Raw genomic sequence first — 27,276 nt, forward strand, 5'->3', positions numbered from 1 at the left:
ATGTAGATTTTTTTAAACATCCTTTTTGTAAGTTTCATTTTTTTGACAAAGACTCCGCTTTCTCTTTGTGTGGTGAAAATTGCTCTTTTTTGTGCGCCTGCAATCAACGCCCTTGTGGATGACCCCAGGTGCCTAATTCAGAAATGGTAAGTGCCAGCAATTTTACCATCAGATAAGTCACTGTGATTCTCATTATATCATGTATCTTTGTACTGTTTTGACTGATACATAGCAAGAATCTTTGTATTGCCTTTTGAATATTTACTGTTTTTGTCCTGTTTATTGTAACAATTTTGTACTGCTAATCCAAACAAACGTTTTTTACTCTATATTTCGTGACTATCTTGCCATTGTCCAGTGTCAACCGCTTTCTCTTATTGATTTTCAGTTGTGCAACTGGTCCATTCTGTCGCCGCATTTAACTTTAAACTGCACATAGATGTCATCATTTAAAATACATAGATTTTCATTAAAGTAACACACACAAATAGGCGGTTATCTACCAACATGCATACATTAGACTGGCACACACCGCACTGACATACTGTAGATGTATGCACACACAAATACAAGCAAAAGCATGCACACACACTTGCAGATCAGGTTTCAATGTGTCTGTGCAGTCCACACACACACACACGCACACACACAAACACACAGGGTTATCTGTGTAGAGGGTCCGGTGAGATGGCAGCACTATTGGCCGACATCCTATCAAGTTTCAGTAAATACTCACATCATCCTCTGCATTCATTTCCAGGATTTAATTTAGGAATCAGTTTCACACAGATTTTACGTAAATCGTAAGTGCAGATAGGTGAATGCAGCAATAATTAGTCACTTTTTCTTTAGGCAGCGACAGAAAAGAGTGAAGATTAGATTTATTTTTTTGTCAGTTCTGTTACAAGAAAGAAAACATGCTTTTATCTGATAGAATTGAAGAACAAGCTGAATATGCAAGTAACACTCATGTCTAAAAACGACAAGACAATCCTACTGCCATCAGCCATCTCCTATACTCATAACATGTTGTATATGATTTTATGACATAAACATGTGATATTTCAAATATTTGGGGTGACGTTTTGGTAAAGTGCCTTTTCTGATGTAAAACAAGCATCTAATGTGTCTGTATAATTTGTTCACTGCAATATGTGTCCATCACTGTAATATGTGTCCAGCTAAAGCATTAACAAAATGGCAAAGTGCCAGTGAGAAATAACTGACTGTACATCTTCCCTCAAAAGCTGACTTCAGATGTCCAAAACACTATTATTAATGTTAAATTATTGATCATTATTGACAACTTAAAGACCTTACCTGGAACCTGTAGACTTTATTGCCAATGTGGAGTTAAGTACAGTACATGCATGTGGGAGAAATGTTAAATGAATGCAGTAGTTTTCAGCTGGGGGGCTGGGAGAGCTCAGGGGGAGCTGGTTTATTGCATTTGTGGGGGGGGAAATGACAAAATGTTTTACTTTCACATGTAAAATAATCAGTTTTTGAAGCCTCCTGGAGCATCTTCCAATATGTGATCAATTGAATCTGATGGGAAATGAAAAGAAAAAATCCATTGATCACTTCACAGCTCAGCTTCATGTGTTTTTGTATTGTTTAATTATAATACCATATATTCCTTGCAGTCTCTCATATTCTGCTATTTCTTTTAACTGGGGCAGCAACTTACTATTACTTCCATTATCGGGAAGAAAATAATCATCAGATTAATTGATAATGGAAGTACCATTATCAATTAATCTGATGATTATTTTCCCGATTAATTGATTAGTCGCTTGGTCTACAAAAAAGAAAAATTGAAAACAGTCAGAAATGCCTATCGCAAAAATCCTAGAGCACAAGGTGACATCTTCAAATGTCTTGTTTTGTCAAACCAACAGTCCAAAACCCAAAAATATTCAGTTTGACACAATTAATCAATTATCAAAATACTTTAATTTGATTAAATTTCTTTCAATCAACTAATCGCCACAGTTCTACTTTTAACTGCAACATTTCACATTATTCTGTTGTGAAACATAAATACCTCGTAAGACCACAGCCTTTAATCAGTAAAAACTTATATTATTACTCATTATAGAGACAAAAGATTGGCTGTTCAAAACTGAGTGAATATATTAATATTATTTCAGCAGAGCTTTAAGATTCTGAAGTGGAAAGGATATTAATGTGCTCGCAGTTTTCTTTGTCATCACCTACTTTATTGCATAGCTGACTGACAGCTGAATCAAACTGACACTGAACTGATTAACACTGACGTCAGTACATAAAAACACACCACAGTCACTGAACGCTGTTTTCTCTCTGTTCCAGTGTGTGGGGTTGTCACCGGCTGTACTGGGCCTTGGATCACACAGTTTGTCCTTTTGGCAGATAACCCTGATGCCAACCCCTGGCCCTGCTTCAAGCCTCTCTACCTTCATCCATCCGGCCTCGTCCTCCAGAACATCGGGATCTCAAACACTGAACCCTCCGCAGGTTCACACAAAACTGTTGGTTCCATGTTTCAAGGTAGAGAAACTGCATGTTGTGAGTTCTTTTAGTGTTTCTGGTGGTACAGTATATACATATAGGTGTAAATATCTTTGTTTAATACAATGTAGTGGCAAAAGGGAACAAAATATTCAACCAGTAAGTCCAGATACAAGATGATGACTTTATGTTTTCAAATATTAAAAATGGTAGATGAAAGATAATGAAGTACTCGCACAGAGATAATTGCAGTAATTGAAATGATAAGTATGTTTCTTTAGAGCATGAGTGCCAGCATTTTTACAGATAGTTTCTTGACAGGCTGCCAGCTGATTCATTTTATCTCTACAAGCACAAGGAGAAGGCCGCTCAGGACTGCCAGTTCTGCTGTGACAAACAGGCTCCGGCCTTCAACCGAGACGTCCGAGGACGGAAGAAAGTTTGGTTTGAAGGAGGGCCATGGAGGTTTTGTCAAAAGCTCCTTTAGCCCTCCCTCATCTCCACAGGAGGATTTGGATCATACATTAGCTCAAGGAGGCCACCTTGAGTATGGCTCGTAGCTTGGCAACATAACTGGAAGGACTACGCAGTGACAGGTTAACACTAGAGAGAATTCTGTTGTTTAGTTACTATGCATTTCATTGAGAGAGCTAATATATATATTCAACTGTTTCTAGTCAGCTTGACTCTAACTCCTAGTAATGATTTAATTGGTTCATTTGTTGTTGGCATGAAAAATGTTTTACAAGATTTAGACAAGCTGCTCAGTTATTTGACAAAAAAAAGGTACATCTCATGGCCTTCACTGCCTGGATGAGTAGGTCCATAGCAGCATGGAAGACTAGTGATTTTGTTGTTTTGTGGTTAAACTGACAACAAGTCATTGTCTCCCTAACTGCTTTGAGACACAAGCTTGAACTCAAGCCAAGTCTATAAAATTTCTCTCAAAATGTGACACTGAGCTCTCATTTCCCTTTGGGTAGTTGCAGAATAAAAAACATCAAGTGCTCCAGATGCCTTCCAAGAAAAATGAGCAGAAATTACACCCTGATGTTTAACTTTCGTGCAGACTACACTGGGTCAAATCGAGATTTATCTCTATGGAGAAGTCATACAATTTTGGGAGGAAATCTTGAATAAAAGTTTTAAAGGCATAGTTTTTAAAATAGTCATCTCTTTAAAAATCATAGAAAAGGTTTCAGTCGTAGTCGTCTGGACACTGTTTCAGAATCAAGATGTTTCGGCTCCCATCCGGAAGTCATTCTCAATTGTGAAAAAAATGTGTTAAAAATATTTAAAAATATTAAACCTTTCAATTATACTTCACAGTGAAAACATTGGTCCAGATCGGACTGATAGAAATTTAATTTCTTAATAGCATGCAAATACTTTTGCCAATCCACATTATTGTTCACTTTTGGCTGAGTTATTGATAGATAAGGAATTGGATATATCATTGCAGATCTTCAACGAACCATTTTGTTTGTTTTTAGAGTGATTTACTTATTTCACCTGTCAATTAATCATTTCAGTTAAATGAAGTTGGCTCATGTCTGCGGGGTTTGTGGTAAGTGACGTTTTTTTTCTGTCCCTTCTGTCTGGATGAGATGGCAGCACACAAAAAGTGGAGGAATCTGACTGGTAAGAAACACAAATTTGTTGTGAGGTAATTTGTCAAAACAATTTACCTCACAATCACATTTTTTTAAACTGTGTTTCAAATAGAAATAATAATGATCTAACCTTTTATTATTCCCAACAGTTTAAAGTAAATTGCTCATGCCGAGGTTTGTTAGGAACGCTTTTGTTAACAGAAAATGGATAAAACTAGATATTGATTGACTTGGCGTAAACTGTGTTTAAATGGTAAATTAAACATACAAATTCATCTGCTTTTTTCTTACATGCCTGTGGATGTGATTTTATTTTCTTCCACATAAGGTTGCTGTGATAAAAACAGACAAATCAAGACCTGTTCAGCTTTACACAGTCAGATTAGTTATGTTTATCGCTCTGATTGTGTATTAGGTTAACTATTGGCCTAAAGTCAATACATCCATGAATTTGGGTTGACCTCATCACCCTGATGTTATCCACGCTGTAAGCTGGACTCCAACCTAGTTGACTGCCTACTTCAGAATATTGATCCACAAATGATGGAAAACACAGATGACCCAAAGGTTAGAGGTAATGTTGATATCGACTTCCACTTCAATGATTAACTCTCATCAGATTCTGCTACAATTTATTTCATTTCAACTTTATTACTTGCCCTTTGGCTTTTCATAAATTAATCTCTGTACTCAGAATGCAAATATAGCTTTACTCACATAAGCCAAAATAAAGAATAAGTCAGCTCAAAATTACTTTCAAACCCCTTTATTGATGACATTCAAGCATCACATCTCAGATGAATTCGAGAGAGACAAGTATGACAGACAAATACCAGTGAAGCATTTTGGGCAGAACCAAAAGTGAGCTCTAGCTCGGCTTGGGTGTTACTGCAGCTGGAACGAACCAACAGCAAGCTTTACTGGGGGGGCAGCAGGGCCTTGGTCTGGTCCATCACCTGCTGGAAGAGCTTCTCCATCATGTCGGTCAGAGGCTTGACCTGGGCGTGGAAGTTGTCGGTCAGAGGCTTGACCTGAGTGTTGAAGTTGTCGGTCAAGGGCTTGATGTGTTCCTCAATGTTGGCGATGAAGGGCTTGACCTGCTCCTGCAGCTTGGCGGCCTCGGCCTGGACCTTCTCAACCAGAGGCTGGATCTGGGCCCTGCTGTCCTCCATGTAAGTCCTGTGGAAGGTAGAGGAAGTGACAGTCTTCTGTTAATCACTGCTGATGACTCTGACTTGTATTTTAATAATTAAAAAATAAAAATTAACTAAAACTGCCTGACAATTGATTCTTACTTCTTCCTCTCTTCTAGTCCACAGTTGTGAATTTGCAACATCTATTTGATACTGTCTAGTAGAACCTATTCCTGACTGAATATAGACAAACACTACATATCCCAACACCCCAGACTCTAAACTGTGTCATAGCAACATTTTTGGTGGGAAAATATTAATACAGTGAGACATACCACATTCCAAGTTCAAACAACACGGCTGTCTCCCACTGACCCCCCCAGCTCTCTCTCTTGGACCAATTTCAACAATTTTCAAGTCTTTGACCTGTAGTATTTTTTTTTTTACGCTATTCTAAAGATATGAAGTGATAGAAAACTTTAATAATTTAAAAAAGTATAATACACATGATTTGGGAGGATTTGTTTCAATTTCAATAAAATAAATTTTTAAGAAACATATTTGGATAGTGAGTCATCAATGCCTAATAATTTATGGACTTTGTTCAAATTAAAGTGGTGATATTTGTAAGTATTTGTGTCAAATTAGCTGAGGGAAAATTAGCCTCTCTGGAACTTGTGCCATTTTGACCATATTGTTCTAAGAACAATTCAGCTGTCGTACATTCATGTTAACACTTAACTGAAAACCAACGCTGGCCATTTACATTTAGAGTTTACGCTTGAACCATTTCTCTGAATGCCCTGTCCAACCTGCCGTTTACACTGAGTAGAACAGTATGTTTAAATTCCTACAGCCCCACAATTACAAACAAAACTAAATCAAAGTTACTGCATCCCGCCAAAAGATAGAACAATATTATTTTGTCCATAAAACAATCATGATAGACTGAATGCAGTGCAGTTAGTGTAGGTTGGAGTTAAAGCAGTAGATAATGAAGAAAGAACAAGAAACTACATTTCTCTGTTGGTTGTTACTTACTGGGCAGTGTTGGTCACCTCAAGAGCCTTCACCTTCTCCACCATGTCCTGGGTTGCGGTGGTGATGCTGGCGGACATGTCATTGATAATCTTGGTGATCCTGTCCACCTCAGACTGGACATCACGCTTCACCAGTGACCCGGCCTCAGTGCCTGTGAACACACATTCACTGTTCTTTATCTAAATCCACTAAATTGAATTCAGACTTACACACTGCAGGACTTCAGTTCATCAGATTGAAGGGTGGGCATGCACACTCAATACGACCATTTGATAAACACTATTACTCAGCTGTTGTGTTAAAACCCTCTGAATTTGGTTGATTTTCAGGTTTTGAAAATCAAAACTTGCATAGTCCTCTGTGGGTTCAGAAAGATCTTACCTACTCTAAAATGCTTATTCTAAACTGTGCGGTGGTCAAGTTAAAATCAAGTTTTTTGAAGTTTAGTTGAAATGTCAAAGAGAAAAGGTTTTGATGTGCAGAAAATGAAGCAGATATTCATCATTTAAGTTTATATATTTTATAGTCTATATGTGATCTTAAAAATAAATTACTCATAGCAAATACAGTTTTTTTTATCAGTGAAACTATATCTTACCATGGGCAACAGCCAGCACGACAAGAGTGACAACAAGGGAGAATTTCATGGCTGCAGATGAACAAGACCAACCTAGAGAAAGTCAACGCGTTAGCCAGATAACACTGAAAGTTGCAGAGATTTCAGTAAAATGGTGGCAAACTGTAGCAAGCAGTTACAAGCACAGAAGTTTCTGATAATGTAATACATTTAAGTAATAGGCAGTGTGTTTTCCTCAAATATATGAAGAATACATTTTGTCTACAGCCATACAAAGAATAAGAAACACCAAATTAAAGCAGCAAGAGACATACCTTAACTCCTGGGGTTCTTGGACTTAACTGTGCCCTCTGACAGAAAGCCAGAAGCTTTTATAGCTCCAGAGGATGAGTAATTTATGGCTAATCAGAATTTAATCACTTCCAACATAAAGAAATGACCTGACAAGAGGAGCACAATCTTTGAGTTGGCTGAACATTGTGCCTTTCTTTTGACAAGCTGTCACAAGAAAGACACAAAGTCCACTCTGTTTGTGTGTGAGGTGGAGAGAAAGATTAATCATGAACTGTTGGCTGCTGTGACCTGATGAATCTTCACCTTATTTTTAAGTACATTTACTCAAGAACCATACAAGAAGTATATATTTTGAGGTACTTGTATTCTACTCAAGTATTTAAATTTGATGCTACTTAAATGAGTAGCATCAAAGCAAATCCACTACATTTCAGAGGGAAATATTGTACTTTTTACTCCACTACAGTTAACTGACAGCTGAAGTTACTGGTTACTTTGAAGATCAAGGTTTTTTCATACAAAACAGATTATCATCTTTTAAAATATGGTGTATTGTTATAAAATAAACTACCCAACAGTATATTATAAAGTAGTAGAATGTAACTTTACTTCAATCAGCTACAACAAAAAAATGCCGCATACACATGAATACTTAATGCCTCAGTAATAACAAGTAATCCAGTAATAAAATATAGTACTGACATTGGTCATTCTGCCTGCATTATGAGTACTTTTACATTTCATACTTTAACTACATTTTTCTGCTAATACTTCTGTATTTAAGTAAATTTAAGTATTTTTTCCTTGAGACATTGCTGCTTTTACTTAAGTACAAGATCTGAATACTTCTCCCACCACTGCACAGGTATAAAACACTTACACACTAACTAACTAATGTATCAACAGAAAGAAAGAAAAACACAAAAAGATGTCTTACTGAGGTGCAAAATGAATGAGTATGCAACACAACTCGACAAACAGCTTCATAAAGATTTAATTTTCTACTAATGTTTGTCAATCATTCTGGCCAATGTAATGTTTTTGTGTGTGAGTTATTTCCTTTTCAGTTAAATACATTATACAGTATGACATTTATGAGCCCTGAGTTTATTTTTATGTGCTCTATTTTTTGGTGATGGCAGGGGTTAATTCATACATCGTTTGTCTACTTAGTTACTCAGTTGTGCTGCCCTTGGACACCAATCTACTTAGTCCTATCAGCAGTTGCCCCATACTGTATGTGCAATCTACAGCAGGCTGAGATGAGCTCCTGAAAAGCTATCACAGAAGATACAGTAGATGATACATGTAACATATGGGGTGTGTAATAATACTGGGGCTTTTTGTCTGTTACTAAAATCACCACATTTATGTTACTGAACAAATGTTTATACAAATGATCAAATGGTTAAAATTCTTATACATGTGTTTTTTATGTGTAATCCTTTTAGTATATGCTTTGTGTTTTATCATTGTGTGCTCTGTTCTTCTCTTTTGCATTGTTACAGCTGTAAGCCACATTGGACATTGTGTGTCTGCAATGTCACTATGGCAACCTACTTATCTATCTGTTTTTGTACCTCTTCATTTTGTACTACGCTCCTTGTTCGGGAAGAGTGAGTATAATAAAGTGATTGCAAAGAAAATCTCATATATTTAGCAGACGTCACATAACAAGCTTTGTAGAGTGTCTTTAAGAAGATTTTGCTTGTGTTAACTTTGCAGTGTTTACAAGTCTGCTGTGCTGTCACTGTCAGTGCTGAAGAATGCTTTGTGTGCCATCTTGGATTCTGTCTTTCAAAGCATATTTGAACAGTGAAAATGTCAGTGCAACAGCTTAAAATAGCTGAAGACAGTTTGCTTTGTTTGACAGGAGCATTGAGGTTAAAATAACTGAATGATAAATGGTGACTTTAAAGTGGATAAATACAATGGAGCATCCATTCAGAATGAACATTGATTTAGAGAGAGATTAAGAAATATATTCTGCCACGAAGGTGATGTGCACATTGTCATGCTTACATACTAGTTCAACATCCATAAGATTAAAGTTCATGTCAGCTATTATCTTTCCGTAGCATGCATCACACTGACTTCAGCCTGTAACAGTACAGTTTTGTACTAAAGAATACTGATAGGCAAATTGAAATACTTGAAATATTGTATCAAACTGCAGACTTATGAGAAAGATTTTTTTTTAATGGCTATCTTTGGTGTCAGATTATCTTAAACTAATGTGGTTATCTGCACCACCATGTGACATATCTTACATACCTCTACTGATCCTACTTTAAGTACAACACTGTAATAATTGCTCAAGAATGCTCCTATCTCAGCATAAACCAAACCATTGTCTCTCTCTGACCACTGTTACACTTTTCTTTTATTCATCAATCTATCCATGTTTCTGCTTATATTGTGGTTTTGGAATGCAACCAGGCAACAGGGCAAGCAGCACAGCAGCCCACTGGTCCGGTTCCCCTATAAGCTCCAAGGATTCCTCTGGTCAGCTTTGAGATGCGGCCCTCTGACATTGGCCACTAGCCGCCAGCGTTGTAAGACATTGTAAGAGCAGTCTTATGAAATTGCTAAGTGGAAAGTGAGCGCTGCTTTTTGCCCATTTAAATCTGTGACTTCAAGCAGCCGTTAACTGCCTTAATCTTGTGACCACAGATGAACTTGTCACTAACAAATCTGCTATTATTCCCGCGTTACTGCAGCCAGTACACTTGATCAGGAGTCACAATTAATTTTACCCTCACTCATTACCAAGACTGATCCCGTCCACTCAGGCCCGTTGTTCATTCATTACTTACAAACACCTGAGAGGTCTCTCTAATGCCACCAAACAAACTCTCCCAACCTCAGCTGATCCTCAGTATCCTCTGGAAAATGAGATGTGACACATCCTTTTCACATCCCATTTCCAGCCTGAACAAGTATTCTTTATGCCAATACTGCAAACAAAACCCTCTTAGGTTCCCCCAAACTAAGGAATTGAAAAAAGTATTGCTTTGGTACTGGTAACAAAACTCAGGTGGCACAGATATGGAAAATCTTCAAACAATACCCAGCCATGGTGTAGACAGGACTAACAGACTCCTTTCTCCCCTCAGTTTTGTGAAAGGCGAAAGGGTCTATATATTGTGTCCAGTGTCCAATGTAGTAATCTGCAGTAGTAAGGCTTTCGGGTAAGGTTTTCAGGAAGAATGAGAAGTGTGATCCCTCTAAAGCTGAAATCTACCCTTCCAGCTAATGGCTGCTGTTCCCTAAATCTGTATGATACTCAACCATGACGCTCCAACAACATCTACTGTACTATTTCTTGCACTTTGTTCCTGCAGAGATTACTAACTAATCAGTCTGTTCTGATTCCACATGCAGCATATTTGGAGGTGAAATTAAAACTCATGTCAGTCTTTCACAAGGCATTTCCAGCACATCCTCACTACATGTTTTCTGTTTACCAGGCTTTGTCTGTCAGTCTCCTTTGTCATTTGATCCAACTCTCCACCAGATGGTGATCAAATGACAGTCCTTCTCTCTACCTGAGCGTCCAGAACATGCAGCCTCAGGTCTCAATACATGGCCCAATAGCCTGCTTGGATGCATGAGAGCCCTCTGCTGGTCATGTGAATTACTTTTGGTACGGTACATGTGGAACCATGAGAATCTGTGGCTGGTCTAGAAGTAAAACATACAAAAGTATCAGCGACATCAAGACCCTAGTGGTCCATAGTTATCCAACTGGCATTCATGCAGAATGTCCCATTTCAGAATAATATATATTATATCACTGGGTTATAATTAGTGATGCATTAATGTACATCACTTTAATGTTTCTACTAGCCTACTTTATATACTGCTGGGTAGCTTGATCCATAATAATACATCCGATCCATCATAATTCATAAACTTGTGGAGGTATTCAGTTTGACTGCTGACTGTGTAGTTGGGGTATAGTAAGAAGAGAAACTAAAGCAAGATACATTTGATTTACTGTAGTTTACTATGCAGTAAATGTACTGTAGTTACTTAATTCTACGCAACCTGGCAACATCAGCCAACCTGTTGGCTCTATATGCGTAAGTACGTACGCACGTTGCGTCAGTGAGCCGCATACACACACACACACAGACATCATGGCGGACGTACTGGACCTTCATGAAGCGGGAGGCGAGGACTTTCCTATGGATGAGGATGGTGATGGTAATAATAATACCTATGCCCACTGGTAGATGCCCCATAACACCGGCGTTTAAATGATGTGTAAAAATTGAGGTTTACATCAAAATGGCCGTAGCCGAAAATGCTACAAACGCTTACTGCGTGGTAGCAGGCCTGAGAAATGCTAACAAGCTAATATTTAGCTAACAACGTACTAGTGGTTCATTCAAACGCTCTTTGTAAGCTAGCTGGGTCATGATTATTGCAAACTCTAAAGGTCCCTTTAACAAAATGTTTCTGTAAATATGTTCTGTAGCTTAACAGGTTAGTATACATTATCTTAAGATATAACTTGGAGCACACTTAGCCTGTTATTAGCCGCCGCTAGCTCTTTCCCTCCTATAGCTATCAACTAATAGTAAGATACACTGACAAAACTGCTCAGAACTTACAAGTCCTATATAACATATAACATATTTTTGTGTAACTATAGCGTTAACAATAGAACATCTATCCACAGTTTAAATACATAAAAGTAGTAGTTTGCTAGTTGCTTAACTTGCGAACAATGGGAGCACAGTAAAAGATGTAGCAGCATGCGTAGATTTTGACTTGTTCAACTTTCCTCCCCCAGAAAGCATCCACAAGTTGAAGGAGAAAGCCAAGAAGAGGAAAGGACGAGGCTTTGGCTCAGGTGAGTTTCCACTGGTGTGATATTTGTTCAAGTAATCTCCTGCTGAAACCCTTTAATACAGTTTGTTAGGCTTGTCAGCAGTGTTTTAATATTTTTCTGTGCTGCTGTCTCCAGAGGAAGGAGCCAGGTCCAGAATCAAAGAGGACTATGATACTGTGGAACAAGACGGGGATGAGCCAGGCCCTCAGAGATGTAAGTGTAGCAGTGCATATTAAGGATGTAATTTAATTTAAATGTCAGCTAATAATAATAATAATAGTAAAGTTAATAATAAAGTTTAAGCTGCATATTTGGTAAACGGACTGTACTTGTATAGCGCCTTTCTAGTCTTCCGACCACTCAAAGCGCTCCACACACATTCATACACTGATGGCAGAATTGCTCATCAGTACAAAGAAACTAGTGAAACTAATCATTCACACGCACTCACACACCGAAGGAGCAATTTGGGGTTCAGTGTCTTGCCCAAGGACTGTGGGAAGCCTGCGATTAAACAAGTTGCTACCTTCTCTGTTGTTTGAATTTAGTTACCTCACAACAATTCACAAAACTAATGATTGAAATCTGTCTCTTGTCACCAGTTATTGGCTTATTTCTCAACCACTCTTTAAAAATTGTCTGCACATGAACAATTAACTAGATTAAAAAAATATTCTGTCAATTGTACAACAAAAAATATTTTTTAACCTGTCTCCCACCTTATTTATATGAAAGTATATTGAAAGAAAGCTGCTTGAAACAGGTTGGAAAATATATTTAAAATCTTTTTTTTTTTTTTTGTGTGTGTGCAGTGGACGTATGTTTTTATCCAGATGGTTAGAATGGTTTTTGATTATTCTGGAAATAGCTTTTGCTAAAATGGCAGCTTAGTTCTGAGACTCAAATATAATGTTCACATAAAAGAGGCACAAACAGGGGCGCAGTAGGCTTTATTTTGGTTAGACCAATGCTTGTATGTATATCTTGCATGGATTGAGAGCTTTAGTAATCATAACTGTACTTGGCTTATTAGTTTACGTAGTTGAAAGTGCTGCTTGGTTTATTATTTGACCCTCGATGCCTTTTCTTGTCTTTGTCTTGTTGCAGCTGTGGAGGGCTGGATCCTGTTTGTGACAGGGGTTCATGAAGAGGCCACAGAGGAAGACATCCATGACAAGTTTTCTGAATTTGGAGAAATCAAGAATCTGCATCTCAACCTTGACCGCAGAACAGGCTACCTCAAGGTGAGACAAATGACCATGCATCAATAGCCTGTTTGTGGCTTTCAGTGTTTCCATTTCATGGAAGAGATGTTCACATTCAGTCTATGCACACCTGTTACTGTTTATTTTGTATTTTTCATTGACACAGCTTCTGGGCCAATTGCTTCCTCTAATAGGTTTCAAATGTAATTTGTACAATATAATCAGGCATTCAAAGTACACCTCATATTTCAAACAATCCAATGGATGGTCAACTTGGATGTTAACTTGTGTGTGCAGATCTGCTGATTTTAAAAATGCAGGTCAGAAGATCTTTGATTGGATATGATATTGCTCTAATCTAAAGTAATACGATTTCTTGTAGAACTGAACCAATATTTTAGCATTGCAAATACACACGTGTGCAGTAGTCCCACTGCAAAAGATGCAGTGTAATAAAGCCAATTAGGCCCACCACTACACATACCATTTCATGGTTCATGGTACCCCCTTCACGCCACACACACAGACCATATATACAAATATTTCAAATTTAGAATTATTACAATAAAGAAAAAAAAAACTAAATTAAAACCAAAATGTTGCAAAGTTTGAGGGAGCTACTGGCTGCTGCATCTGCACGTGCCACCGTCACCATGGTAACATGTTAACTTGATTTGAAAATGTACTTAGAAAAAAAGAGCCTTTCCTGACTAATTATAAAAACAATTGAGTCCATCTGATATATAATGGTAATCTTGTATGGATTTTTGCATTTAACTTTTAAAGTGTGTGAAGAAGAAAGAAACAATAAGGTTTAGTTTTCTAAAAAACAAAAAAGGTGGTTTGGAGCACAAACAGGTACTCTGTCAGTAGTACCCTGCAACTATGCAAGGCTTGGCAGCGCAACTAATTTGTTTGACCATTTATGATGACACCACAAAGCCATGTACGTCAAGTTCAAAGCCAGAACAGAATGCCATCTAATGAGCCAAATGTCTTTTTTTTTTTTTTTTTTTTTTTTTTTTTTTTTTGCTTTTCTTTTGTGCTTTGGCTGGAACTACACTGAGAGAAGCTCCAAACGTCATGTTGACTCAACCAGAAAACTGAACAACTGCCCTAGTCTCTGAATTACACTAATTGTTGCTAAAGTGATAAATTAATTCTTTCCCTATGGAGAGGAGGTAATGCTGCATATATCCTATTAAATTATGGAATACATATCACATTACAATAACAAATGTTTGGTTTTCATCCTTCCTGAATGGTGTATGGAGTCATTTGTTGTCTGTACAAAACCAGACCTATTGTATGGATCTAGCAAAGATCTGCTTTACACAGAAAACAAAAGTAAACCTTGTTGTCAATACGACTTCCTCCCAGATCCATATTCTTCATATATGTTTACAATCTATCTATAATTTTGTTAACCTGATTGTCTGTATTGTAATTTTACTAATATGTTGTGTCTATTCTGTGCACATGACACATCTATTGCATGTCTCTCCTGGGTGTGGGATCCCTCCTCTGTTGCTCTTCTTTCCCCTCTTTTTTTGAGGGGGAGTTTTTCCTTATCTGACTCGAGGGTCTAAGGATAAAGAGTGTCCTGTGCTGTACAGATTGTAAAGCCCCTTGTGGCAAATTGGTGATACTGGGCTATATAAATACAGTTGGCCTGACAACTTGGGAATGGCTGTTGGTAAACAAATCACATTTGTCATATTTTAACTCTATATATTGGAAAAGATACTGACATGCCAAGGAAGACTAGTTAAAGTTTTCAAATATTGACACAATGGCAATTCCAATCCGGCCCCTACACCCCCCTCCCTACCCACTCTGACTCTGTATGTTCACGTGGGGGGTCCGCCACATTAAGTGTCGTTCCAAACCAATAATTCTTAAGTGGGAGTAGGTTATAAAGCCCACGAACACAGTCTGCATCGATGCAGCCTTACAAACCACACTCCTCTCAGGTGCACCACCTCTTTTGTGTCCGTTATGGAGGAAACGCCACATACCTTTTTTTAATGTGAGTTCCGTGCAGTTATTTCCAAAGGATAAGTAATAAATTGCCTTACTTCAAACAGACATTTGATAGACTAATTTCATGCGCACGTGACAGAATTATGGTTACATTGTATTTTGGAACGAACATGCCGTGAAAATGATAGCCTACTGTTGATTTGATTTTTTTTATTTCAATTTTATTTATATAGTGGCAATTTATAACAGAAGTTATGTCATTGCACTTTTCCTATAGAGCAGGTCTAGACCGTACTCTTTATAATATTATTTACTGAGACCCAACAAATCCCACCATGAGCAAGCATTATTGGATCCCCATTAGCTTCCATAAAGTGGTCACTAGTCACACAAAATCAAAAAGAATAAAGAAAACTATTTAAAATCACATATCAATAAGACAAGAAGCTGCAATGTAAGCCAAATATAAATGCAACACATGAAACAATAAGTAGCACAAACACACAACACTACTGACTTCTTGAAAGCAAATCTGTTTTTGATCTGTCAGATGGTGGGGAGCATAGTTCAAGCAGAAAAAGCTCTATAAAGAACAGTCAACACACTGACGTGTCCTGAAAAAAACGGTATATACTAGTTTTTCACAAAAGAAGTGTGGTGTATTATTCCACATGCAGTTTGTATAAATAACAGAAGGCTAGATTTTAAATATTTGACTTGATTGCCTGTGTTGTGCAAGTTCAGGGAATGTGGGGAAAAAACCAAGGACCTAATCAGAATCAAGAATAGCAAACGAAAAAATTTACCAAAAATGTGCCATGTCATTGCCCATACACCTAGGCTACATCTTGTCAATGTTGTGTATAAGTGTATCTTTTAGATTTAATTACCGTTACAATATCTGAATGTTGTTGATTGGACACCATGCTGACAAATGTTCCTGTTTCTGTCTGAGAACGGCGAGCACGTCCCAAAGCTTGCCGTGCATTTCTTCTCCTCCTTTAATTAAGAGACCCTTCACTGCCGCGAATGTGACTCCACGCAGAGTGCACTCTGAGAGTGTAGGGGCCAGATTGGAATTGGGCCTTCAACCCATTGTGTTTTTTTGCTGTCCAGCCACAAGGTGGCAGCATAGTTTTGAGTATGAAGTAAGAACAAAGCATCTTAGGCCTGAACTCTTCCTCCACAGTAATTTCAATCAATCAAGAGAATGTCTGTTTTTATTACAGGCTGTACAGCTTTTATGCAAAGTTCAAAATGCGTTTGTTCAGTGATCTGTGATTTCAGCGGGGCCGTTACAATAGTCAGCCTGAAGAATACCATTAGATTGAGCAATCTGTTGACCTGTTTTCTTTGCTGTGTTGTTAATTTAAATTGTACAATGCTACCAAACATTCACATGTTGTCCTGATAACTGTCCCTAGGGATATGCACTGGTGGAGTATGAGACATACAAAGAGGCCCAGGCAGCCATGGAAGGGCTCAACGGTCAGGACCTGATGGGCCAGCCTATCAGTGTTGACTGGGGATTTGTCAGAGGGCCCCCCAAGAACAAGAGGAGGTGAGGGTGGTGTGTGTTTATCTGTGTGTGTTTGGCTGTGCAGACAGTAACTCACTGGTAAAGTATTGTCATACTGTGTTACATGCTAATTTTGGTAGAATTTCATCATGTTATTGTAGTATTTATTTGTATCACCCAGCCCTTAATGTTTGCATTGTTAACTGTATTTTCTTTTTTAATCTGACGTGTGTTTTTTCACAGGACTGGTGGACGGAGACGCAGCAGAAGTCCGGACAGGAGGCGGCGTTGATTTTGGCAGTTGTCATTGGCCAGAAGAGTTGTCTGTCACTTTAACAGGCAGTTTATAATCCTCTCATAAGAAGCTAATTACAGAGTTTTTGTACAATATTTTGGTGTAACAGTTGTTATGGCATCTAGTTGTGCATTTTCAAATACCAAGATAAGGAATTGATGAATAACAAAAGAATAAATTGGCAATATTTTCAGTTTTTCTGTGAATTGCTTATGCTGCTGTACACTGCAACAGAAGTCTATCCATTCAGCTGTCAGTAAAACTAGATTTTACTTTCAACACCAACTTTTAGGTAGTCCACGTTTATGGTTTTCATGATTCCCTCAAAAATGTTGTTTAGGTTTGCTCAATGTTATGTGCATTTTATTGTGCTGGAGTGTTTTATTTTATATTGCTTGGGGGAAATTAAACTTTTTAAAAGGTAAATGTGTGCCCTGTTGTGTATTTTAACACTGCTAATGACGTAGGGTTTACATCATACTAGATGACCTCACCCAGGCAATGGTGTCGCCCCAGCTATTTTGTCAACTCCAAAGCACCTGTCACTCTGGACTCGGAGCCACACTCATAGGCTACTTGGACAAAACCCGTGGCAACTTGTTTTTCTGCAGCCAATTGGCAAGCTAATGTTTTGTACTCTGTCGTTCTCATTTGGTGTTTACTCTATTGGGGAACATCAGTCAAAGTCCCCTAGAATGACCATTGGTGCTCATACAGTTCAATGAAATAGACTCTTGTCTCTGATTGGCTGGCTCCTCGCGGGGGCGGGTTCAATTATTCGGTTGACGTTGTTGTTGTAAGTGGTGGAGCAATTACTTTGTCGGTGGTCCGGTTTGGGATTTTACGCTTAGTTCTACCTATGGAGATGTTAAAAAGTTAGGAATCGTTGCTCTTGGAATCGTATGTGCTCTTCACAAGTGGATACTTGCTGGAAAACTAAATGGGACGATGAAAACAACATCTGCTAGGCCGTCCAAGGTAAGCAGTGAAGGGATACTCTAGCTACTAGCGTTAACGTTAGCTAACGTTAGCTGCTGATTAGCCAGGCTTGTAGTAGCCACTTGCTAGCCAAACGACACGGATCGGTCTACTTACTGAAAAATTAACAGTTCTTTGTAATGAGCATCCATGCACACGTATGGCAGTTTCCCAAAGAGGTGATTAAATTCTCTGTTGCGTGAAAATAAAGTTATTGGGCTCAGTGTAAACGGTGCATGAACCTCATGCGTTTGAACGCCTCAAATGCGTTTATGTAAGCATGTGTATTGTTCGTTGATATTTTGTTTCAAATAATAGTCGTTGCCATAAAAGCTGGTTCAGTCAACATATAGGACAAGCCATCATCAGTAGCATTGATCTGCATCTATGTGCTGTGGCAAGCAGGTTGCTGAACATTACATTAGCTTTATGGACTGTCAAGTATAGCTGTGCAGTTTAAACATTGCATTTTAAAGTTGTGCTGAATGGGAGAGCAAGTTCTATATTTGCCCTTTTTATCTGTTATGTTTTTGCCTTTTACAATTAACTTCCATTTTATTAGCTAGGTTTCCAAGAGCTGACAGTCACGATCCAGATTATCTGAGCCCGGTTTTTATTTAAGGTGCATGTGTGATGTAACATTAATTAAAGCACCAGCTTAGAGAAAAATGTTAGTTAATTGTTAACACTCGCGTGTATTTCCTAACCTCTAACCAACACGACTGGTTTCATTGAGCTAACGTTAAGTGGCTAACTTGATCGAGTGAGTCAAATCAGCAGCGCAAGGCATTTCTTCCCAAACCTTGCTGCCAGATATGAGTGTGACTGCAGCTTGAGCTGGCTGGTCATTGGGTTCAGTGTTCCGTGCTCGTTTTGAAACAAGGACTGGGGTTATTTGCCATCATTTCCAACATCACCACGATGAGAGAGTGAGAGAGTGTTGCGTTACACTTTGCCTTGAATTATTCAGGTTCCTGTGTTTGTTGGCTCTTTTGTTTGCTGAGACACCAGGACACACAGTCAACACGAAAAGTATGACCAGAGGTACATGTTCTTTACTGCACTTGGTCTATGGGGACTGTTTATGTTGTTAAAAAGCCATATCCTGTTGGAAACCCACGCAGCAGTAAGTGGGAATTTTACAAGGTTGATGGAATTCAAGAAACTAGGTATTGTGTAGTAGGAACTGAACTGCGTCTAGCCCTCCCACCTGTACTCATTCCTTCCAGTGGCTGTGCAGGGTGATGTTTGAAATGCGGGACACACAAACAACTGCCTTACAAAGAAGACTGTTCATCAGTAGCAATGTGGACAATTAGAATGAACTACCAGCTTAATGCTACTAAATATGGCTGGTAGGTTTGTCCGTCACTGTGGCAGATAATCAGCCATGTGTTTATGCATTATTGTATCTCTCTGGATGATTTTATTAAAGATGCCTGTCAGTTCTGCACTGTGGCTCAAAGATGAAAAATATTTTCATACCCCGATGCACTGTCTCTGTGAGGGTGTGTGAGGTTGCACTGTCAGGCTTCATTATGCAAGTCCTCAACACTTCAAGGAACATATTGATGCATACAGCAGCACAGAGAGCACCTCGGGCAAGCATTTTAAGTTGGGTGTAGCATCCTTCCCTATGCAATTTAGATTCCAAACTGGCAGGATTTGTAAAAGGAAAAATATCATGAGAAAAACACAGTTTTGTCACTTTGCAAGTAATTAGATGATAGGAGCCGGGTTGTAAACACTTGAATGGCTCTATTGGTCAGTGCACAAAACAGCCAGTAGATAAATCCACTCACATCCTGTCTCCATTGGCACAGAGCAAGGCAGAATATTTTAAAAGCCTTTGTTCGCTGAGTTATTGCCATTGGATTTTCTGTGAACCATTTGAATTTTGTTTATCCAAATGAAAATGTGTGGCTTGCAATTTGCATCTTATCATACAGAGATCTCCAACAGTATTCAAAATGGGCAGTAGTAAGCATTTCACAGTAGCCTCGTTTAAAAACAATACGGATGAGATCGATAAAAATGTTTTCACTGTTATCTTAAATGATCATTAATGTGTAGACACATTTAATGTCTATGGAAAATGGTTTGTTATAGAACTATCATCTTGAAGTTGCAAGACCTGGTGGCAATGAGATTATTGGCACACTGTTTTGCTGTGACACATAGCAAAGGCATATGATTACACAATGGAGGGTAGAGCAGCAAAGAACTATGAGTCTCAGTTTATAGTTTCACAAAACAGGCAGTTTAACTTGTTTGTCCTTCTGGTGGGAAACGTGTATTCTGGATTATTACTTCTCTCAAAGGTTTTGTGTTACTATCTTAACTATCTTTCATATCCTTAATATCTTTAACATGGATCTTACTAACTGTTTTTGTGCTGGATGGCTATGGCTGTTATGACTGCCTTGGTGTATATAGTGTTTCACAGGGTAACCATGCTGCTTCAGCAACCAGAGGGCATGAAAATTTAAATTTGTCTCTTGTTGGGCTCCCCCAAACAGCTGCTCACTAAGTGTGTATGTGTGTGCGTCATGGATCCAGTGTCAGTTTCAGAGCCAGGCCCATTTGGCCATGGAGGTATTCCCATAGGATCTCTCAAACACGGTCAGATTAATAAGTTAGTAGATGAGTGCTTCTTCAGGTTAGTAGGACAAACGCATGACTTTTGTGTCAAGCATATGTGTCCCACTCAATTTTGCACCGTATATGCTCAGCCTAGAAAAGCAGGAGCTAAGCCTAGTACCTGCTTCTTTTAGGACACTTTGCAGCTTTCATTATTGTCAAGATGAAGAAATGACATAAAACTCGCATCCATACAGCCATGCATCTGTAGTCTTCTCTTAGTGGCACCGTTCAAACAGATGTGATACGAAAGAGAAAATTACCTTGGTCCCTACACTGCCACATTGAGACAGGGATCAATAGGTGGCTTGTCTCCGAGAGGCCTCTGTGTCCAGACTGCAACTCATAAAACTCTTTGGAGCCCCACCCTCCACAGCATGGCTGGTTGCCTGCCAGTCTTGTGACACAGCAACCAGCCAGTGCCCGGGGCTGTTTGTGTCAGGGTTGAGAGACCTAGAACTGAGGCATCTACCTGGGTGCCAGCAGCTGCTTGACTTTGAACATGTTGTGGACAGAAGGTCTTAACTGAATGCTTTGGGATGATATTTAGGTAATTCACGCAGTTGTCATACAAATGAAGTGAATGCACAATAGGGTGGAACGGTTACTGTTCGACTGAGCAGCTATAATCTAATACAGCATGAGATGCCACTCCCACAAGAGAAGCTATGGTAATGAGAGCTTGCTATATCAGTTACTATATGCTTCACCTTTTCCTCCTCTACATACAGTACAGGGTGGGGAATTGATAATGACTTGCCACTAGCCAAAACCTCATTTATATGTGCCCTGTCAGAAATGTTGGTACATCATGTTATACAGTTGTTAAAATACCATCATTACTTCATTAAAAAATCACTTACATTTTAAAGTTAATAAATTACCATAGCAAACACAGCTACAAAGTTTGATCATTTTAGGTCGCATGCCAGCAAGCACTATTTGTCATTGTCTGTTGTGTCTGTCACATCTCTGCTTGTGATTGCTGTTGCTTTTTCTCAATGCTGTTCGTCAGCTTTGTGATATATTGTCACGAATATGAAGACTTTTCCCCGATATGTTGAAATCATTTAGCTGTTTTAAATAAATGCACCTGCAGTAGGGGTGGGTGATTTTTCCTTAAAATAATGTCACAATATTGAGGGGTAGTTTTGAGATAACTATTTTTGATGATTTGATAAAATCCCTAAGTCTGGTTGTTTGGACATCAGATAAGCTGTTGCACTCTTCTCACATGATTTCTGGCTCTCTTTGTACTCCAATTTGTGAAATATGGTGAAATAACTTTGTTGTGTTGCCCCCTTTTACCATTATTTTCTGCTTATATTGCTAACATGTTACTATGGTTTGTTTTAGACCTAACCTTTAATATCCAAACCCCTATCCAAACGTTTTCATCGTTTTTGATAGCAATATTACTTTTGCTTTCAGCAGTGCCATATCAATGATATCATCATATGATACATTTTTATCACACACAAATAATATTATACCGGTATTATCATGAACGATATGATATGGCTCACTCCTAACCTGCAGATGATTTGGCCTCTTTGGACCTGTTGTTTGCAACATATTGTATAGCTGCCAAATTAATTGAACCTAATATGATCCAACTATGTAATAAAGTTACTTCAGAGGCTAAGAAGTATTTTCATAATACAGGAAACTACAGAAAACAACTGGTAGCTGGTGGATTTGAAAACTAACAGAGGCTTCAGAGGAGGGTTAGATTGTATTGTATTGGTACCTGTCAAAGTGGCTGGTAGAGTTGATAAATTCACCAGCTATAGCCAAAGTCTGCCAACATTTGTTTAGCGGGTAACGATTATTTCAAAGCGTCATAGCAGGTAAATAATGAGATTTACATGCCACTTCAGCCTGTGGACAAAAGTGTTTCCTGTGCAGACTAGAAGACATCCGTCCCTCCTGCCCTGCCCTGTTGATCCAGGACAGCAGGAGTAATCCCACACACAGCCCTGATGAGGAGCCTGTCACCCAGGATGACATCACACGTAGTGACGTGAAGTTGCCGTGCTGTGTACAGGGCCTGGCCTGCAGCACGTGGGGATTCACATGAGCATTAGTGCTGCCTGCCTGCAGAGGCGGGTGCTTGTTTAGCCACTGGCTTTAGATCTAGCTGGGCTTGGTTGGCTTCACATTCAGGCTGATTTAGCAAGGGTAGATTTTGAACATTTGAATTAGTCCTGCTTTGTAACATGGTAGTTGCAAGTTCTAGCTCCATTTTGTTTCCAATATTTAAGCCTTTTTGAAGCTACTTTCTCTTCTACAGCAGTCTTATTTTGTTTTGCAGGAATGTAACTGTTGAAGTTAATTCTAAAACCGCACAGACTAAGGTACAAGCTACTGTCTAAGAAATGTCTTATATTCCTCAAGGGTTAATATGCAAATTAAAGTAGTAGTCATCTCGCTTGCCTTCTAAATGTGAATTATGTAATAACAAGCACATTGTTTGTACACTAAGCAAAAATGATATTTTGGCTGCATGGCCCACCCAGAGACATTGTTTGTTACTAGTGTATAGTTTAATCTATGAATATGCCTAAGAACAATGTGAGAGGTAATGTTTTTCTGCTTTAGATCTCAAGTGTCTTTCTTTTTTTACATTGACATTTTACATTATTTGACTATCAGTCTGCATTGCACAACAATGACAAAAAACTACCAGGATTCATTTTCCCCCTTATGTTTATGATATAAATTGCATTACTACATTTTTGAATACATTGGATTGGATGCTGATGCTCGCAGTTTGTTTGGACAAACATTCTGCATTGCACAACGACTACATGAAAAAGCTTTCCAAAACTAAACTGAAGTCTTGTGGTTTTAGAACTTGCAGTTAATTGCCTATCATCACATTCACTTTGGAGATGGTTTTAACCAGGTGCCCAGCTTTAATGTGACACTATACTTTTTGACATGTATGGCCCTAGTGGCAGTCCTGTTGTATTAGCACTATTTATTTTTACAACATAATTTTATTGTTTTTAATTATCTTAATTATTACTGTAGAGTTACATATTTTGCAATTCACTGTTGAATTACCCCACCCATTGCTAATAAATAGGTAGACTAAAAAAGAGCCGTCAGGGCTGAATGAGGACTTCTCACCCACAGAGTCTGGAGTTTACCGTAGGTTGACAGCTTTCTGCTTTCATACTGTAACCAATACATAATGTTCACCAAGTGAAGTAATTTATCCATCTACCTTTGTGCTGCTGTCCTTCAGAGGCAGAACAACACTTTGCACTGGATGCTCTGCAGCAGTCACTCTAAATGTCTTGTTTTGGGTTTCTTTTTGTACACATCTCTAAAACAGTAATACATTGATAGCAGATTAGCTTTCATTTCCCTCACTCACTTTGAGCATTAAATACCCTCATTACATTTTCTGCTGTTTCAGGTGTCCACCGCACTGACATAGTGCTCAATGTAATGTGGTTTCTGTGTGGAATGTGGGAATGCCACTTATGGTCCCCTAAAGCCCTCTCCACAGTAGCCTGCTTCATGTGGCTGTTAATTAGCACTCCTTGACTGGTGATTACTTGGCCTGACTGCAGTGACATGCCCCGGGCACTGACTAGGTACCTCCGAGGCCAGATTTAATAGACATCCTAATAAACTATCACAGCAGACAGACAGAAAAGAAGAAAATATAGCTAAGACTTGCAGCAAGGGGTGGACAATATAGATGAAATTATAATAGTATAGTATATAGTATATAATAGCATTTTCTTATTAAAATGTTGAGATATGTACTGTACATATTCAAAATTACATGGTAACACAATAAACTCAAGTCTGCACTACTCCTTTTTGGTGTTTTTACTAGAACAAATTCCTGTAATTTTCAAAGAAAATGTTCCTAAAGCTTAAAGTCTGAATAAAAGACAGATTTGGGTATATTTTTAAATGTTGTCAATCATTTAGTCATTAAAGCCTGTGAACTGAAATATCTCTGAGAATTTTGTCATATAGAGATATAGTATTTGAGATATAATAATATTGAAATATCCCCCAGTCTTAAAGTTAGCTCAAGCTGACTCATAGGGACTGTGGACCAGAAATCACCAGCCTCTCTCAAATTAGATGCATCCTGTTTAAGAGGAAAATGTGTGGGTAGGGCTATTTACTTTTTTAACAAAAGGTTGTTGCCGTATGGAGAAGTAGACCTCTGGTGATGGAATGAAGTTTTGTCCCCTTCTGAACAAGCTTTTTCTCCACTAAAATGTGAGTGTCATTCCAGGCATTGGCATGCTGTGCAGTATTTTAGGGAATTTGGGGAACTAAGTGACATGCACTGCTACACCATGACATCAGCTCTCAGACACTTTGATAAACACTTGTGCTCAGAAGCTGCCCATTTCAGCTGACTGGACTTGGCTGTTATTACTTTGCTCTAGTGAATATCAGCAAGAGTCCACATTAGGCTGAAAGGAACCATTATGAAGCACTCGGATATGTCTTCCACAGACTAAAAGACATTTTGTCTGAAGCCATGTCCCATTTCCTGAACCAAATTTACACCTTGTCACCTGAATATTGGGCACACTGGAAGATGAGTTTCTGTCATCTCCAACCTCACTTGAACCCACCCTGTCTATAAATGGGTGCCTGCCCTAACTATACTTGCTGTGTTGTGTTCAGAACAGTGCGGCCTCAGGGATATCAGTGTCTTTTTGATCATGAAAATTAGGCCTAAATTGGGCGGGTACTTGGGTGTCAGGCTTTAAGAGAACAGATGACTTCACCAGCATATGATTGTCTTTAATTAAGGCATTAGGCGTTCACCAAGGAATGTTGTTCCTGTTTAAATGTTAGTTGTCTGCTGTTTTTGAACTCTGCACAGTGCAGAGTTTCTCTGTTTTAAACTGTGATTATAAGTGGATTATTTTTAGACTATCTGAAACAGGAGGTTGCTCTAATTCTGGCAACTCAGAGATTAGGTGGTGATTCTCTGTATGCATTGGGACTGTACTTGTGCTTACACAGTTGTCATTGGTCTGGTTTAGAGCCAAGGATAGATGCAAGCGGTCTAGTGTCTAATGGGCATAAAGGGGGCCGTCTCCTTATGAACAATACTAATAACAGACCTAAACCATGTCTTTTTTTCTTCTTCCTCGTGTTGTATGGATTCTGTGAACTATTTTTAGATCAGATGAACTTTATTCAGTTGCAGTAGCTCAGTCATCAAGTTCAAAACTACTGTAACCTGAGATTAACACATCTTGTGGCTCTATACATTCCAAAAAAATAAATAAAACCAAGCTCAATTTCATGATCTGTAAGTAGATCTGGTTTTCCTCGCCTTATTTTGCCTATAGCACTCATGGAGAAAAAGGATTGTTGCTCACATGGATCAGGTTTGGATGTTTCTGAGCCAGCAAGCGAGATAGGGAGGCCGCGAGAGGGAAGCTAGACTTGGCAAATTTTTGTGTGATGACTGGACAGCTTTTGGACTAAACCAGCTCCAGTGGCATAGCCTCAGAGAGGGCAGGCATGATGTGGAATCTCTGACATCAGCTTTGTGTGCATTCAGACTGGTGTTGTCTTACGTATTACACACACAGACACCCACAGCTGGTGGTCAAGCCTTCATCAGGGTTGGAATGTGCACGCTATGTGTTTCCACACTGCAAAAATGTTATCCATTAGTGTAGTAGTAGTAATAATAATAATAATATACTTAAGGAATTTACTGAAACATGTTTTGGTTTCCTTGTAGGGAGGCTGATCTTGGTAAGCTTGCCACTTCTTACAGTGTAGGCCGAGGCAAATGGTGAAAGATAATTAATGTCCTTATTTGGGAAGAAGATAACCAGTCCTGAGCTGCAGCCATATCAGGGTTCTTTGCTCCACTAAACACAAACGCTTTCTTGGATTCACACGAAGAAGCATTTCTTAGCTAAACGATCCACAAGCTCCTATAATTCACATGTTAGCTCTGTTGATGTTCTGTTTTGCTACAGGTCAATGGGTTTTATTGATTTTTCTCCAATGACCAGCTTACTAGTGCATTTCCTTTAGTCCAGGGAAATGGTCACACTCCAGTTTAACGTATTGATTTCTGAGATGTAAACCAATAGCAACTGAAAAAAACAGTCCTCTCCCTTAATACTGATCAAGCTGAGTGGGAGAATTAATGAGGCAGCAGTTTACAAGCAGAACACGAAGGTAATGGTTAGCAATGCCAAGCTAACAGAATCTTAAATTTTGTATTGTTTGCGTTTTCCTTTTCTTGCTTAACGGTGAAAGGCTTTGGTCTATCTCTTCTATGATGAACATATTAGTTAAGTGCTTTATAAATTAATTTATTTTGACTTTGAGAAAGGAGGAAGTGCATTGACTCGCTTTACTGCGCAAACTTCTCTCTGCATCGGCCTTGTATAAGCCTGAGGGGGTATTTACAGTGCATTGCTTATCATATGCTTTAGCATTATGCAAGCCCTTGGAAATGAATGTAGGTTATACTGTTCATATGGGGCATCCAGTTGCCCTTGAAGACAACTGATGTTGCAAAAAAAAAAGCCAAAATTGGCTGAGAGATATTTTGCTTTTTCTTCACAGGTGGAGCAATTTTTCTATGCCATAATGGATATATTTATCTGTGGGGTTTTTTGTCAACACAGCTACAACATTGT

The 27,276-nt window shown here is 38.7% G+C and overlaps 3 protein-coding genes across 7 annotated transcripts in view; 2 read left to right on the top strand and 1 right to left on the bottom strand.

The window, feature by feature from the left end:
- Nucleotides 1–4,856: 4,856 nt before the first annotated feature.
- LOC122881517 (type-4 ice-structuring protein LS-12-like) lies at nucleotides 4,857–7,320 on the bottom strand. The gene is made up of 4 exons (XM_044207795.1): nucleotides 7,172–7,320; nucleotides 6,879–6,950; nucleotides 6,281–6,431; nucleotides 4,857–5,285 (listed from the first exon to the last, which is right to left on the bottom strand). The coding sequence occupies exons 2-4, from the start codon at nucleotides 6,925–6,927 to the stop codon at nucleotides 5,024–5,026; spliced, it is 462 nt and encodes a 153-aa protein (XP_044063730.1). The 5' UTR covers nucleotides 6,928–6,950; nucleotides 7,172–7,320; the 3' UTR covers nucleotides 4,857–5,023.
- A 3,887-nt stretch (nucleotides 7,321–11,207) lies between these two features.
- rbm8a (RNA binding motif protein 8A) lies at nucleotides 11,208–17,419 on the top strand. 2 transcript variants are annotated; one of them, XM_044206959.1, is made up of 6 exons: nucleotides 11,208–11,360; nucleotides 11,953–12,012; nucleotides 12,127–12,204; nucleotides 13,099–13,235; nucleotides 16,604–16,740; nucleotides 16,942–17,419. In XM_044206959.1, the coding sequence occupies exons 1-6, from the start codon at nucleotides 11,294–11,296 to the stop codon at nucleotides 16,988–16,990; spliced, it is 528 nt and encodes a 175-aa protein (XP_044062894.1). In that variant the 5' UTR covers nucleotides 11,208–11,293; the 3' UTR covers nucleotides 16,991–17,419. The 2 variants fall into 2 exon arrangements, with proteins under 2 accessions (XP_044062894.1, XP_044062895.1); XM_044206960.1 differs by having other exon boundaries at nucleotides 11,254–11,354.
- Nucleotides 17,420–17,736: 317 nt separating this feature from the next.
- The window catches only part of otud7b (OTU deubiquitinase 7B), a 35,626-nt gene continuing 26,086 nt past the window's right edge, over nucleotides 17,737–27,276 (top strand). For 2 of the 4 annotated variants that reach the window (XM_044206956.1, XM_044206958.1), the window contains exon 1: nucleotides 17,739–17,971. The gene's annotated coding sequence lies outside the window, so the exon portion shown is untranslated. Of the gene's footprint in view, nucleotides 17,972–27,276 lie in introns of all 4 variants that reach the window. The other 2 variants (XM_044206957.1, XM_044206955.1) reach the window with 2 other exon arrangements.

The sequence above is a fragment of the Siniperca chuatsi genome, linkage group LG9 (assembly GCF_020085105.1).
Source record: "Siniperca chuatsi isolate FFG_IHB_CAS linkage group LG9, ASM2008510v1, whole genome shotgun sequence".
Classification (NCBI taxonomy): Eukaryota; Metazoa; Chordata; class Actinopteri; order Centrarchiformes; family Sinipercidae; genus Siniperca; species Siniperca chuatsi.